Source organism: Alligator mississippiensis, chromosome 15 (genome assembly GCF_030867095.1).
Source record: "Alligator mississippiensis isolate rAllMis1 chromosome 15, rAllMis1, whole genome shotgun sequence".
In the NCBI taxonomy this organism is placed as follows: Eukaryota; Metazoa; Chordata; order Crocodylia; family Alligatoridae; genus Alligator; species Alligator mississippiensis.
Window position 1 is genome coordinate 20,793,046 of NC_081838.1, and position 13,694 is coordinate 20,806,739.

Genomic DNA, 13,694 nt, shown 5'->3' on the forward strand with positions numbered 1-13,694 from the left:
GAAGTGGGGAATGTGGCTGAGTCAGGACCAGAGCCCAATTCTCCCTAACCATTAGGTTGTTGAGCAGTATGTAGGTGGGCCCTTGCCTTCCAAGTGCAGTGCAGCCAGCCCGGCTCTAGCAGTGGAGCTATGTGGGGTTTGGGTTGTGAATTGTGGGCACCCATTTCAGGCTGCAGAGAATAGCAGAAAGCCCCTACCTCCAGAAGAGGACTGGGGTCCAGATACCTCTGCATCTGGGGTCCAGTTGCAGCAGTCCAAATGGAGCCCATAAGGGGTTCACATGCAGATACCTAGGCATCTCTGGGCATCCTGTGAGACCCTGCGGAGCAGGTGGCTACTGTGAACCCTGGGCCACAGTCCTGTGTGAATGGATGCTTAATTCCCCTTATGGGTGCATGGGCCTACATTTTGGGCAGGACAGTATACAGTCCCTTGGCAGCTGAGTACCCTTGATCTTGGCCCTTGTGTGCACTCAGCTTATACCAAATTCTTCCCATAAAATAAGTTTTACCCATAAAAACATAGCTTTGCTGGAACGACTGTTTACCCGGCAAGCTGTTGCCTGGTCTCATACCCATTGCCTCCTGACTGATGCTGCAATGCTGATGGATTTGCAGCATAGGTTTGGCCTGAGGCAGGCATCTGGCTTCAAGGAATAGCTGGCACTTGGTGCTTCCATGAAACCAGAATTTCTGAATGCCTCTTGCAAGACCATGCAGTACTGTGGACGGGGGTGGGTGGAGAGAGCAACATCGTTCAGCTTTAGGGAAACAACCTGAGGATGCTTGACTTGCTGGATGCTTAACCCCCCCCCACCCGCTAGTTTAAATGCAGATCTTGAAGGAAGGGGAGTGACAGGGCTCTGTGCATGGACTATCAGAGTGATGCTTGTGTATCGTGAGCATTTGGTGTTCAGCAGCCAGAGGGAGATGTTTCCAGTAGCATGCTGGTACTGGCCATGGTGTATGTGGATCTGAGAGCTCTTGGATGGCCAGCACTGTCATGAGTCAAACATTCCCGAATGTCTCTTGGCCTCTCTCGATGTCTAGTGCACATTCATTGTGTGAAGCTCTGAACAGCTCTTAGCTGTCAAGGACTGACTTGGCACCTGTCTGCGGTAACCTGGTATGTATACAAGCATAAACAGATCCACTGCGCACGTTGGCTGTCGTGTTTCTGGGCACGAAATGCCGCTTTGGCAGCGGTGATGCTGCCTCCAGCTTGTCAAGTGGGGGTCAGCCACTCCTGGGCACATATTTGGAAGGAGGCACACAACTGAAGTCTTGGAGGAGAGCATAGGGGAATGGTCAAGGGGAAGTCTGGCTGGAAGGTGTCTTGGGAGGTTACAGCTCATCCAGCCCCCTGTTCAAGGTCCTGTCTGAACCATCCCAGCGTGCACAGAGCCGTGTCTGAAAGGGAATAAGTAGCCAACGCGGAGACTTGAGGCAGGAAGTTGTGTTTACAAGTGCGCATCACTTATCCAAGGGGGAACATCCCACCAACACCTTTGGCCTCCCGCAGGGAGCTCTGCCATGTAGGCTAGAAGTGAGAGGGGCTTGTGGTACAACATAGATTTCATAGACACTGGGGCTGGAAGTGACCTCATAAGATCATCAGGCCCAGCCCCGTGCCCAAGAGGCAGGAAGTCTGCTAGGGTCAAAGGATCCCAGCAAGATAGATGTCCAAATGTTTCTTGAAAGAATCCAGAGTAGTTGCTTGCACCACTTCTGGGGCGAGTTTGTTCCAGGCCTTGGGGGCTTGGACAGTAAAGAAGTTATTTCTTACGTTCAGCCTAAAACAGTCTTGCAGGAGTTTGTGACTGGTGGACCTTGCCATCTCTTGGGATGCTCAGGTGAACATGTGTTCCTTCAGATCCTGATGCACACCCTGATGTACTTATAGGCTGCGACCAAGTCACCCCTGAGCCTGCACTTCTCCAGGCTGAAGAGTCCCATAGCTCACAGCCTCTCTTCATAAGGCCTGTTTTCCTGCCCTCTGTTCATGCATGTGGCTCTCCTCTGGACTCTTTCAAGCTTCTCCATGTCCTTCCTAAATTGTGGAGCCCAGAGTTGGATGCGGCCGGGCTGCCTGTGCCTTTCTCGCTACTTAGACCTGCTCTGCTCTGGGCTGGGTGCCTTTGATTTACTCTTTGTTTCAGGCTGAGCTAAGCCATTCTTAAACCAGAGAGCGCATCTCAGCTGGGGTTTGCCCTGGCTTTCAAACTGCCCCCATCTCAGGCAGGACCTCAGTTTGGAGCCCTCAACTGAGATAGCAGTGCTCCGGCATTTCATGGGCCTGCTTACCACATGCATGCCGGGAGGGCAATTTGGGGACTCCTGCACTGCATTTCTACCCTAGAAGACATGGCAAGAGCTGCTGCACGCTCCCCTGACTTTGTCTTCTGCTTCTCCCAGCAGCCTCTTGGGAAATGGCCCACAGTATGGTGATGATTTTCTTTGGGAATTGGGTTCACCTGCACATGGCTGTTCCTCCAAGCTGCCCTTGTCAGTCCATGGATATGCCACTGAATGGGCTAGGAAAGCAAATCTATCCTCTGTCTAGAGATGCATCCACCAGGGCAGGATGGCACTGTGAGCCCCCCGCATCCTCTTGCCTTCAAATGACCCCCCAGCTCCTGCTGACTGGGCTGGCCTAGTCCTGCTAGACTTAGCAAGCTGCTTATCCCAGCCTCTCCTTGCCTGGAGTTAGAGAGCCAAAGTTAAATAGTTACCCAAATGCTGCAAGTCTCTGCTTCATCATCAGGCTGCGGGGACTGATGTGGAGCAAAGGATTGTTGATTTGAACAACCTGAGTTAAGGTTTTTAGCTCAAACTAAAACAATCTGCAGAGCTGTGAAATGGAAGAGAAACATTAGCTGTTTGTCAGCCTTTCCTGGTAAATTGCAGAAGAAAGGATAGGTGGAATAGTGGAAGATGAAGACCATTAAAAAGCAGAGATGGTCGTTAACATGAACGGAGTGGAGAGTTTAGCAGGAATCAGGGAAATGTCAATGAGCCATGAACTCAAGTGACTGCCTCAGTGCTGCCTGAACAGAAATACTGCTGCCAAGCAGTTGATTTTTAATATCTGAATCATAGAATCATAAAAAAGAGGGTTGAAGGGACCGCAGGACATCACATGCAGTCCAACCCCCTGCTCAAAGCAGGACCAGCCCCAAATGCATCATCCCAGCCAAGGCTTTGTCTAGCCAGGACTTAAAAACCTCCAAGGATAGAGACTCCACCACCTCTCTGGGTAACCTGTTCCAGCGTTTCACCACCCTCCTAGTGAGAGTTTCCTAATATCCAATGCCCTCTGCCTTGTTCAGGTAAAGGAAGAATCAAAGGGGGCGTGTGTGCGGGTGTGCCCGCCAGTGGTGACACACATGCAATGGCTGGGAGAGGAGGGTTGCTCAGCTTCTTTTAATGGCACTGTAGCAGCACCCAGAGCTCCAGGCTGGATAAGAGCCGGGGTGTGCTGGGAGCTGCACGTGTCACCTCCTCCCTGCCTTATGACCTGGGCCACAGCCCTGGTTAGACTGACTTCACAGCAGCTGTCATTACTGCTGCCTTGCAGACTCTCCCCTCTCCTTCTTACTGTGGTAAAAAGCCTGTGTACAGAGGGCAAGCTCAGCTAATGTGGACAGCTCATTGCTACGTGCTGCAGCGCTGGTACGAGCACTTGTGAATTTGCAGACGTGTCATTTTGGTGGGGGAAGGGATGGAGGGGGAGCTGGGATGCCCTCTGGTAGAAGAGAGGAAGACAAACTGCTCACAGCTGCAGGAAGGTGAAGCAGTGGGACTGGGAAGGAAGATGACTCAAGCTACAAACTTGCCTGATGGATGTTGCTGGCTTCTGGGTGATGCATGGAGATTGCCACAGGCCGGGGGGAGGGCCCAGAGTGTTACTGCAGACATAAGAGCTGTGTCTGAACTGGTTGCCGGCCAGCAGCTGGCCCAACTGAGACCCCAGAAGAGTTTGCAGACCAGCTCTGGGCTGGTGCTGATGCATTATCTTCATTCCCATGTGCGCCCCTGCTTTGTTGTTCCCAAGGCGTATCAATAGTCTCATAGAGAAGGCCTGGAAGGGACCTCCACAGCTCATCTAGCCTAACCCCCTGCCTGAAGCAAGACCAGCTCCATGCAAACCATCTCAGACAAATCTATTGTCAAACCTTGTAGAAAAACGAGTCAACCCTGGTGCAACACAAGACCTTGCACCTGAACCTGCCAAGGTGAAGCAGGGGGACCTCCACAGCCGACATCCTGCTGCTGCAGAGGCTGCCCGTGCGCTCCAGACTTTGTGAAGGTTTGGTCCTCCGTCTGCTTGTGCATCCTGGGTGCTGAGAGGGGTTAAACCTTTCCCTCGACTCGCTCCGGTCCAGTGGAAGTGAGTTGCTGCTGCCTTAACCACCCTTGTGTCGGCTCCTGTGTGAACTGCTCCACAGCTGTCTGTTGAGACCAGGTTCAGAGACTTATTTGCTCTTCAAAAGCCACTGGATCGTGCCCGGTAAAATAAGAGTTCCTGCCTTCGCTTGCAGAGTGGGCCAGAAGTAAAACATGGGCCTGCTCTCTTGGGCCACGAGGGATGCAGTAAGTGAGATGGCAGGTCCTAGGCACTGCTACTGTTAAGGAGTAGCTGTTGCTAGACTTGGAGCTGGGGCAGTGGCTTGTGTTGCTGGGCAGAGCCTGTGCTGGCTTTCAAGCTCAGTTCTGCTCTGTGCTTCGGTGCAAGAATCAGTCATGATCAGGAAATATTGGGCCTGACACAGTGGGGAAGTGAAAACATGGTCTTAGCTTCTATTTACTGTAATGCCTGAGTATGTAAGGACCCCATTAAGGAGCAAGCCTTCAATACCCTTGACACGGGGGTGTGTGTGTGTGTGTGTGTGTGTGTGTGTGAAGTCTGGCTGGAAGCAACCTCACAAGGTCATCTAGTCTAGCCAACTTCGGGTCATCTGCAAATTTGCTAAGTGTGCACTCATTCCCATTGGCCAGCTCATTAATGAAGATGCTAAACAATAGCAGATCCAGGACACATCCCTGGGAAACCCCACTTGATACCTCCTCCTGATGACTGACTGCTTGTTGAGCACAGTGATCCAACCAGCTGTGTATCCATGTTACTGTCCTTTTCTCAAATTCAGTGGTTTCCAACCTTTTTTCATGTGCAGACCCCTTTGGAAATGTTGAATGCAGGTGTGGATGCCTTTGAATTGTAAGAGTGGGTATTCGCATACTCTTGATTGATCACAGCCATCTTTTGCAGACCCCTTGGACTAGTTTACGGACCCCCAGGGGTCTGCGGACCACAGGTTGAAAACCACTGGTCTGGTCTGTATTTCCTTAGCTTGCTAATGACAATGTCAAGGGAGACCAGTGTCAAAAGCCTTGCTAACATCAAGGTACATCAAATCCAAAGCTCTTCCCCCATCCACGGAGCCTGTCACCTTATAGAAGTGAATCGGGGCATGGGAAGTGCCGTGGTTCCTGTTTGACTTAGCCCAGCTGGAGACTTGCTTTTTAACTTCCACAGGAAAGTTGACTAACCGGCTCCCAATGAGAGAGGGAGGGGATCTGGGCAGAGGCAAGGAGGTGGGCTTGGCCCGCAGCACAGAACAGGTCAGCAGCAGCAGAGCCCCTCGGCATCATCTCCAGGGCCTCAAAATACCCCAGATGCATTGGGGAGCTGAAAGCAAGCAGCTGGCTGTGGAGGGAGCAGTCAGGAACTGGCCTGTAACCTGGGCCTGGTCAGTGTGGGGTTAATCTGGTGCTTCCAGGCTCAGCAAGGCTTTGTTTTTCAGAAGAACTCGACCTCTGCAGGGTGCCTTCCTTCGCTCTCAGCCCAGGCCCTCTTGCATTGTTCTTCTCTGGGGGGGCTCCCAGCAGAAACCCCTTGATGGCTGAGGGCCATTATTGCCTTGTATGACCTGGATCTTGCTGGGGAATTGCTTTGCTCTCCACCTTCCTGTCAAGAGGGGCTTGTGGCGGCTCAAATCGCATCCCTTGCTGCCACCTACTTTTGCCTTGGGATCCTACCAACGTCTGAGCTCTTTGTTACTGGCCTCTTTCACTCCAGAAGCAATATCGGGCACAGCAACGAGGCACCGAAACGTTTCTGCCTGAATTTTGAAATTGAAGGTCGGGACCCCTGTCCAAAGCTTGCCATTGGATCTGCATTTGTCAGAGTGCAGGGTCTCGAGTGAGGCTCTTAAATGCAGAGTGCAATTCTTGGTGGGAGCTGCCATGTTATTGAATGAGCTGCATGGTTTGGGAAAAAATGAGGCAAGCTTTATTCACCAGGTGTGATGAAGACCTGATGAAGAATGCCGTGCATTCAGTGCTTGTCTAACTATTCCAGCCCTACAGTTAGTCCAATAAAAGATTTCACCCCCCACCCCCGATCCTTGTTTCTCATCATTCCTGGACCATCAGGGCTGTAACATCACTCTAACACTACTCTTCAACGCCTCTTTGTTCCCTTGCTGAGGGTGTTGGCTCAGAGCATCAGGTCTTGGGGCTGAATTCCTGCTTCCTGCAACTCGCAGCTCAAACCCTGGAGGATCGTGGCGGCCCAGTCTTCAGGTGTCCTTTGAGTCCGTTTGGATCTGGTGTTCCTTCCTCTCACTAGCGGAGGAGCAGGTGAAGCCAGACTGCTGTCAAGTTGGCCATCACTGCTCCAATCCTGCCGAGCCCTGCAGCCAATCAAGGGAGCAGGAAGCAGAGACCTCTGATATTTTGAACGCAGAAGAAATTCAAGCAGGGCTTTCCTGAAAAATGGAGTGTGTTCGTACATGGGGATTGGCGAAGGGCAGAAGCAAATGTCTTGTTTTATAGCTCAGCTTGACCAGAGACGAGCAGAAGTTTTCCGGAGGCTGTAGGTGAGCAGTAGAAGAAACATTTTCATGGTGTCCTACCACCCCAGGAAGCAGCATTGTTCCAGGTGTGTTTTTCAGCCTTCATGCTGTGGTCTTGGACACGTCCTGAGTGAACGCTGCCTCCTGGGCAGCCACCGTTGAGCTACCGTGACTTCTAGACCTCTAGGGATTCGTGGTTCTGCACTAGGCTGTAGGTGGCAACTGTGGCAGAAATGCCACCATCTGTGTGTCTCCAGAAATCTGTCCCTGTCAGCTTGGGACACTGGGGTAGGGGATTTTCCCTGCCTGAGTGACAAAAGCCTGGTGCCTAGGCGGTGGTCCCTCTGGTCACCTGAGTGGGGGAGGGAAAACCCCCTGCTCATCTGCCCAGGTAACCAGTGATGCTTTTTAAATTGGTTGGCTAATTGCCAACACTGCTGGCTTCGATTGGACTGGGCTGCTGAGGTCAGAAAGGCGATATAAGGGCCTGGTCCAAGAATGAGGAGGAGAAGCCATTTTTCCAGCATGGCACAAGCATCAGGACACAGGGAGAGAGCCTGATCCATCTGAAACTCTCTGGAAATCTCCGAGCCAGATCTCTACCATCTTCTGAATGATACTTGTAAGCGTTTCTAAAGAGCTAGTCAGTTCACAGTGATGCATTTGCGCATCAAACGGCTACCTCAGTCAGACTGTTTTGCTCAATGGTGATCCCTTGATAGTGCTCTACATCTTACTCTATTCTAACCCTACCCTTTGCAACCAATACAGTTCTCCTTTGTGACTGGTGTAGGAGACTTATTGAGGGGTGGGTTTAATGATGCCTAGGAGGCCCCTTGGGCAGTGGACTAAGGGAGTCTATCCTTTTTGGCCCCTGACTTGGGGCAGTGCCCCAAGTTCTTGTATTGGGTTGAAGTACCCATAAGACTATTAGGCCTGTGTTTCCCTGAGGACACAGGACCCAGACAGTCCCTTCTCAGGGTGGTGGCAGCACACGTTACCCCTGGAAACTGCAGTGGGGCTCGAAAGGGGGTCTGCCGGGGCTTGGGTGCCCCCGGGGAGACTCATGGAGTCCGGTAGGTGGACGGGCGTGGTGAGGTGGGAAGCTCAATGCAGGAGTTTCCCCTACTGGCCCACCACAGCACCTACCAGATAGATGGAGAAGACAGGACTGTCTGTGCCTGGATCTGGCACTGGAGGGCCCTTCAGTTCAGCAGGAGGCAGCGGGAGATCTGAAGTTGAACCTCCAGAAGCGCAAACTGGAAATACAGGCATGTTTTCTGGCATCCTCAGAACAGCAAACCAAAGGCTGGCAGTTGGAGGTCCTATTGCTGCTGATCCTTAAATCTGGCTAGGTTCCCTAAAATCCTGATTTGTGGCTCGCGTGTCCCTGGCTTCATGCAAATATTGTAGTATGGCCATGCAGGGAATCGGCCTGAAGGTCATAGAGCTATTTGTAGTACTTTATACCTACGACTCTTCAGCTCTTCTTGTTTCCCAGGCCTGCTGTTCTGCTTTGCTGTGGAAGCAGGGAGAAAGGGTCAATGCAGGATCATCAGGGTACAGGATGCTACTCCTGCCCTGGGGAATTGTGGGCTGGGTACCCCCAATGCACTGGGTAGAGGGTCGGCTGATGCTTAGCCAGACTGAGTTGGCATCAGTGAAGTGGATCTCTCGAGGAGCTTTGTGTGGAGCTGACTACTGTAATCTGGAACGCCCTTGACCATTTCACTTTCTCACATTTGGCTGTGTTGACCTTCCCTAAAGGAATTGCATTCTCATCTGAGGATGGTGTGGTACTGGCTCTCGCTCTCTAGTTACACAGCTGATGATAATCGATAGCTGTAATTTGATGTGACCAATATCCAGTCTGTTGCCGTCACTAAGTTTAATAAAAATGGTTTGCTATTGCTTAGTGTCTTTGGGCACCTATACACATGCCTGATGTCTTCTCTGATGCGTGCTACTTAGCATGTGTCAGAACAGACATCTGACCCATGTCTAGCTGCTAATTAGCATGCATCAGAGCAGACTTGATTAATGTAGTCCGCTGGAGCATGTTAATTAACACACTCCAGCAGCCTCCACGTCACATCTATTCAGTGTCCCCCGCACCCCGAAATGGTGGTGGGGGCACTTTGTCCAAAGCTGACCGAATAAGGTTTAGTTCAAGCACCCCTACTACTATTTTGAAGCAAGGAATGCTGAATACATGCCATACTGCAGGTGCTTTAATTATAGCGGCTCTGAGTCGCTATAATTAAAGTGCCCCGCTCCACCCCGGGAGCATGTGTACAGATGCCCATTTTTTCCCTTGCTCATTTAATAGTCACAAATGCTTCATATTTCACCTACACCCTCTATTTCATTGCATATGCTTGTACTGCATCATTCTCTGTCTTTCCTTTTCTCATTTTCCTGCTCCACTCCCTGTTCTGGGACAAAACTCAGCAGTATCAATGTAATAAATACATTTGGCAGAAAATGGAGGTGTGGTAAAACAGCCTGTGTGCTCTTTGCTTGTGTTAACATTTGACTTTGACTAAGCCCCTGCGTTAAAAGGGGTTGGGGTTGGACTAGATGACTTATTATGGAAGTGCCTTTCAGCCTGGCTTATCTGTGATCCTGTGAAAGGACCTGTCTGCACCGCACAGACTATTTATTCCAAGACAGCTGTGAAACATGTAGCTTGGTTTTTATCAAGGACCGAACCAGCCCTTATGTGCTTAAGGGCAACTGGGGTCCCTCTGTGTCTTGGCAGGAGGTTGAATTGGGGGCAGCCGCAGTCCTGCTGGGAAGGGATTTCCCTGGGAACCAGAGAAGGGAGGCAGCTGCACTTTGTGCCCCGTTGAACCTGAGGAGGCACTGCATCTTGGGGACAGGCACGGTCTTGTATGGGTCATGACATCGGGTCCTGCCCCTTTGTGCAAGCCTGGAGGTTCAGGGTATGCGTTAACGTCCTTATCTTGGAATGCGAAGCCCTCTGAGGTTGGGATGAGTGCCGTTCCCATAGTTGTAATTTCTCAGCATCTGGCGTAATGCCGTGACATCTGGCACACAGGTGGGTGGCACTGAAGAGACTGAACTGGGCCTTCGTACTTGCTGGAAGGTGGAGCTTGGCTGGTGTCCTGGCTCCTGGATCTCTTGGTTCCTGTAGCTCACATACAAGTGTGTCTTCATTGCGTTTCCTTTTTCCTTCCCACAGGGTCCTTGGTAGCAGGCCAGGTGACACAGAGAGAAGTGCCGGAGAATGACCGTAAGTGCTTTGTTGCCCCCTTTGACCCAGGAGACTTCCCCAGCTGGGACATGGCCTGTGACTGATGTAGCTGGCCTTCCTTCCAGCATGAGCTCCTGTAGTTACTTGGAGGAGCTCTGGCTGGGTATTCATGCTAAGCTGAGTGCGTGTTTGCCAGGGTTCGCTAGTGCCAAAGGCCTGAGTGTGAGGCACGCTCTGGGCTGCCCCAGCTGTCCTGCAGGTACCTGGTCACCGAAGAGCCGCACGCGAATGCCATGGCTCCCATGCTGGCAGAAGTGGGGGGAGGCAGGGCTCGCGCAAGTTTGAACCATTTTGATCGTCTTGGGTTTGATGGAGCACGGCTCTGTTCTGAGCTGGAGTCTGGGCCAGGGTTTGGACCTGGTCAAAGGATGGGGTTAAGCCCCAGTGAGTCTTCCCTCCTGCTTCAAAAGGAGTCGAAGGGATTTGAGAGCTCTCAGAAGGCTCCGAGTACTCCTTCCTGCCCAGCCCAAGTTTGGCTGGGCTTGCAAAGGTGCCAGAGAAACACAGGTCCCTGGCAGGGTTTTCCGGAGCAGACAGGTAGGTCTGACACCCACCTCCCACTCATTTTTCCTGCTTGAAAAATCCTACTAAGTGCCTGTCTGCATCTTTAGGTGCACAGGTTACCATATTTTCTCACATAGCGAGTCCCAGAATATGACGCACACCCTGTTTTTCAAAGGAAGGAGGAAGAGAAGGATCTGTTCTTGTAGTAAGCAACTGAGTAGCCGCATGGAGGGAGTGGAGCCTGCCCGTTGTTGGCTGGGTGCAGATTTTACTGTCCTTTTTGCCTGGGCCAGCTGTAGAAACTTACTGTATTTGTCACAGATGCCGTGCACTCCAATTCCCTGCAGCTGTTTTTTGTGTGTGTTTTTTAGAAAAAGGTGGAGCGAATATGGTACCTTTGAAAATCTGTCCCCAGGATGCTCTGTGGAAATGCCCCTCTTTTTTAGGGGTGCCTTGTCCTGACCTTTCTAATTTTAGGCAGGAGCTGCTTTCCCAGTACTCGACACTTGCTGGCAGTAGGAGGGTGATGTTCTGTCAGACCAGTGGTTTTCAGCCTTCTTGGACTTGCTGGACTCGAGGCAGCCCTCCCTAACTCGTGTGAATTGAGCAGCACCTCATTAAGAAAATTAATATATCTTGTCCAGTGCTAACCTCCTTGCAATGGGGCAAGGGATCTGCCGGGCTCGGATATTATCTGTTTATCTCCTTGCACTTAGGGGCACTCCTCAAAGGATCTGGCGGCACCCTGCTTGAGAATCGCTGCATTAGATTAATAGATTCATAGATGTTAGGGTCGGAAGGGACCTCAATAGATCATCGAGTCCGATCCCCTGCATAGGCAGGAAAGAGTGCTGGGTCTAGATGACCCCAGCCAGATGCCTATCTAACCTCCTCTTGAAGACCCCCAGGGTAGGGGAGAGCACCACCTCCCTTGGGAGCCTGTTCCAGACTTTGGCCACTCTTAACTGTGAAGAAGTTCTTCCTAATGTCCAGTCTAAATCTGCTCTCTGCTAGCTTGTGGCCATTATTTCTTGTAACCCCCAGGGGTGCCTTGGTGAATAAATACTCACCAATTCCCTTCTGCGCCCCCATGATGAATTTATAGGCAGCCACAAGGTCGCCTCTCAACCTTCTCTTGCGGAGGCTGAAGAGGTCCAGGTGCCCTAGTTTCTCCTCATAGGGCTTGGCCTGCAAGCCCTTAACCATACGAGTGGCCCTTCTCTGGACCCTCTCCAGGTTATCCACATCCCTCTTGAAGTGTGGCTCCCAAAATTGCACGCAGTACTCCAACTGCGTTCTGACCAGCGCCCGATAGAGGGGAAGTATCGCCTCCTTGGATCTGTTTGTCATGCCTCTGCTGATGCACGATAAAGTGCCATTAGCTTTGCTGATGACTTCATCATACTGACGACTCATGTTCATCTTGGAGTCCACTAGGACTCCAAGATCCCTTTCTGCTACCTTGCCGCCGAGCAAGTCATTTCCTAGGCAGTAGGTATGCTGGTCGTTTTTCCTCCCTATGTGCAGCACTTTGCAATTCAACAAGGAGAAATGCATTCTTTTGTTTTCTGCCCATTTGTCCAACCTGTCCAGGTCTGCCTGCAGCAGTTCCCTGACCTCTGGTGTGTCCACTTCTCCCCACAGTTTTTGTATCATCCGCAAACTTGGACAGAGTACACTTCACTCCCTCGTCCAAGTCCCTGATGAAGACATTGAAGAGTATCGGTCCAAGGACTGAGCCCTGCGGGACCCCACTGCCCATGTCATTCCAGGTCGATACCGACCCATCCACTACCACTCTCTGGGCATGGCCCTCTAGCCAACTTGCCCCACACCAGACTGTGTAATCATCCAAGTTACAGCCTCTTAATTTGTTCACCAGATGTTTAACCGTAACGTCAATCTCAGCAGGCTCAAAGCTGGCAGGCCCTGGAGTCCTTTCAGACGCGCTGCTTGTCCCTGCTAGTTTCTGCTGCGTCACAGCGTGTTTCCTAGTTAAGTTTCACTCTGCCTTCTGCTGGGCGAAAGGAGAGGTCCTTGTAAACTGTGACCTCTCGGGAAAGCACCGAGACAGACTGTACGTGGTGTTGTCAAATGCACAGAGCAAACAAACGGCTGCAACATTTTGTTCTAGAAATCCTGCAGTACTTAACAGCAGACTGAATTGTCAGACAGGTGTGGTTCGGCTGGGGGCTGTGACTAACTTGTTGATTAAGGTGAGAAGGAACCGGATCCTAACCAGGATTGTATTTTTGCTCCGTTAATCCTACATCACTAAAGAGGTGGTTCGTTGTGGTAGTCAATTAATTTAGTGAGTTCCAAAAGCCCACACCTTTTTGATCCAGTTAGCCTGCAGGGTGCCCCCCTGCCTTGCCAGTCTGTTAATCTGCATTTAACGTAATCCTGTGGCTTTCAGCTAAACTATGATTGCCCAGAAAGACCTTCATTCTCTCTCGGAAGAGGTCAAGAGATGGAGAGAATCGTAGGAAATGAGGGATGAAGGCACCTCAGGAGATCACATCCAGTCCAACCCCCTGCTCAGAACAGGACCAGTCCCAACCACATCATCCCAACCAAGACTTTGTCTAGTCTTAAAAACCTCCGAGGATGGAGATTCCACATCCGTGCTGGGGAGCCTGTTCCAGTGCTTCACCATCCTCCTAGGGGGAGAGTTTTTTCTGATATCTAACCTGAATTTCCTTTGCTGCAACTTGAAACCATTGCACCTTACTCACCAGCTGGGTGCCACCAGATCCTTTGAAGAGAGCCCCAAAGTGTAAGGAGATGAGTAAATCATGTCTGAGCATGGCAGATCCCTCACTCCCACTACCCAGCCCCTTGGCCAGGGGGTTAGCACTGAAATATATAGGTTAGCTTTTGAAATCAGGTGCTGCTCAATTCAGACCAGTCCAGCTCCATCCTCTTTAGGAACCACCCTTCAGGGAGTTGAAAGGTGCTGTTTCCTCAGCAGTGTGTTCTGGTGGTTAACTTCACTTACAAGTTAATTCTTACCTGAAGGCCTGGTTCTAACGTCCTGCCCTTGGCTCTTGTTGTGCC

The 13,694-nt window shown here is 51.3% G+C and overlaps 1 protein-coding gene across 2 annotated transcripts in view; it reads left to right on the forward strand.

The window, feature by feature from the left end:
- The window catches only part of LOC109281933 (junctional adhesion molecule A-like), a 40,812-nt gene that overhangs the window by 2,423 nt on the left and 24,695 nt on the right, over positions 1-13,694 (forward strand). For both annotated transcript variants that reach the window (XM_059718854.1, XM_059718855.1), the window contains exon 2: positions 10,062-10,112. In XM_059718854.1, coding sequence (XP_059574837.1) covers positions 10,062-10,112 — 51 coding nt within the window. The remainder of the gene's footprint in view (positions 1-10,061; positions 10,113-13,694) is intronic.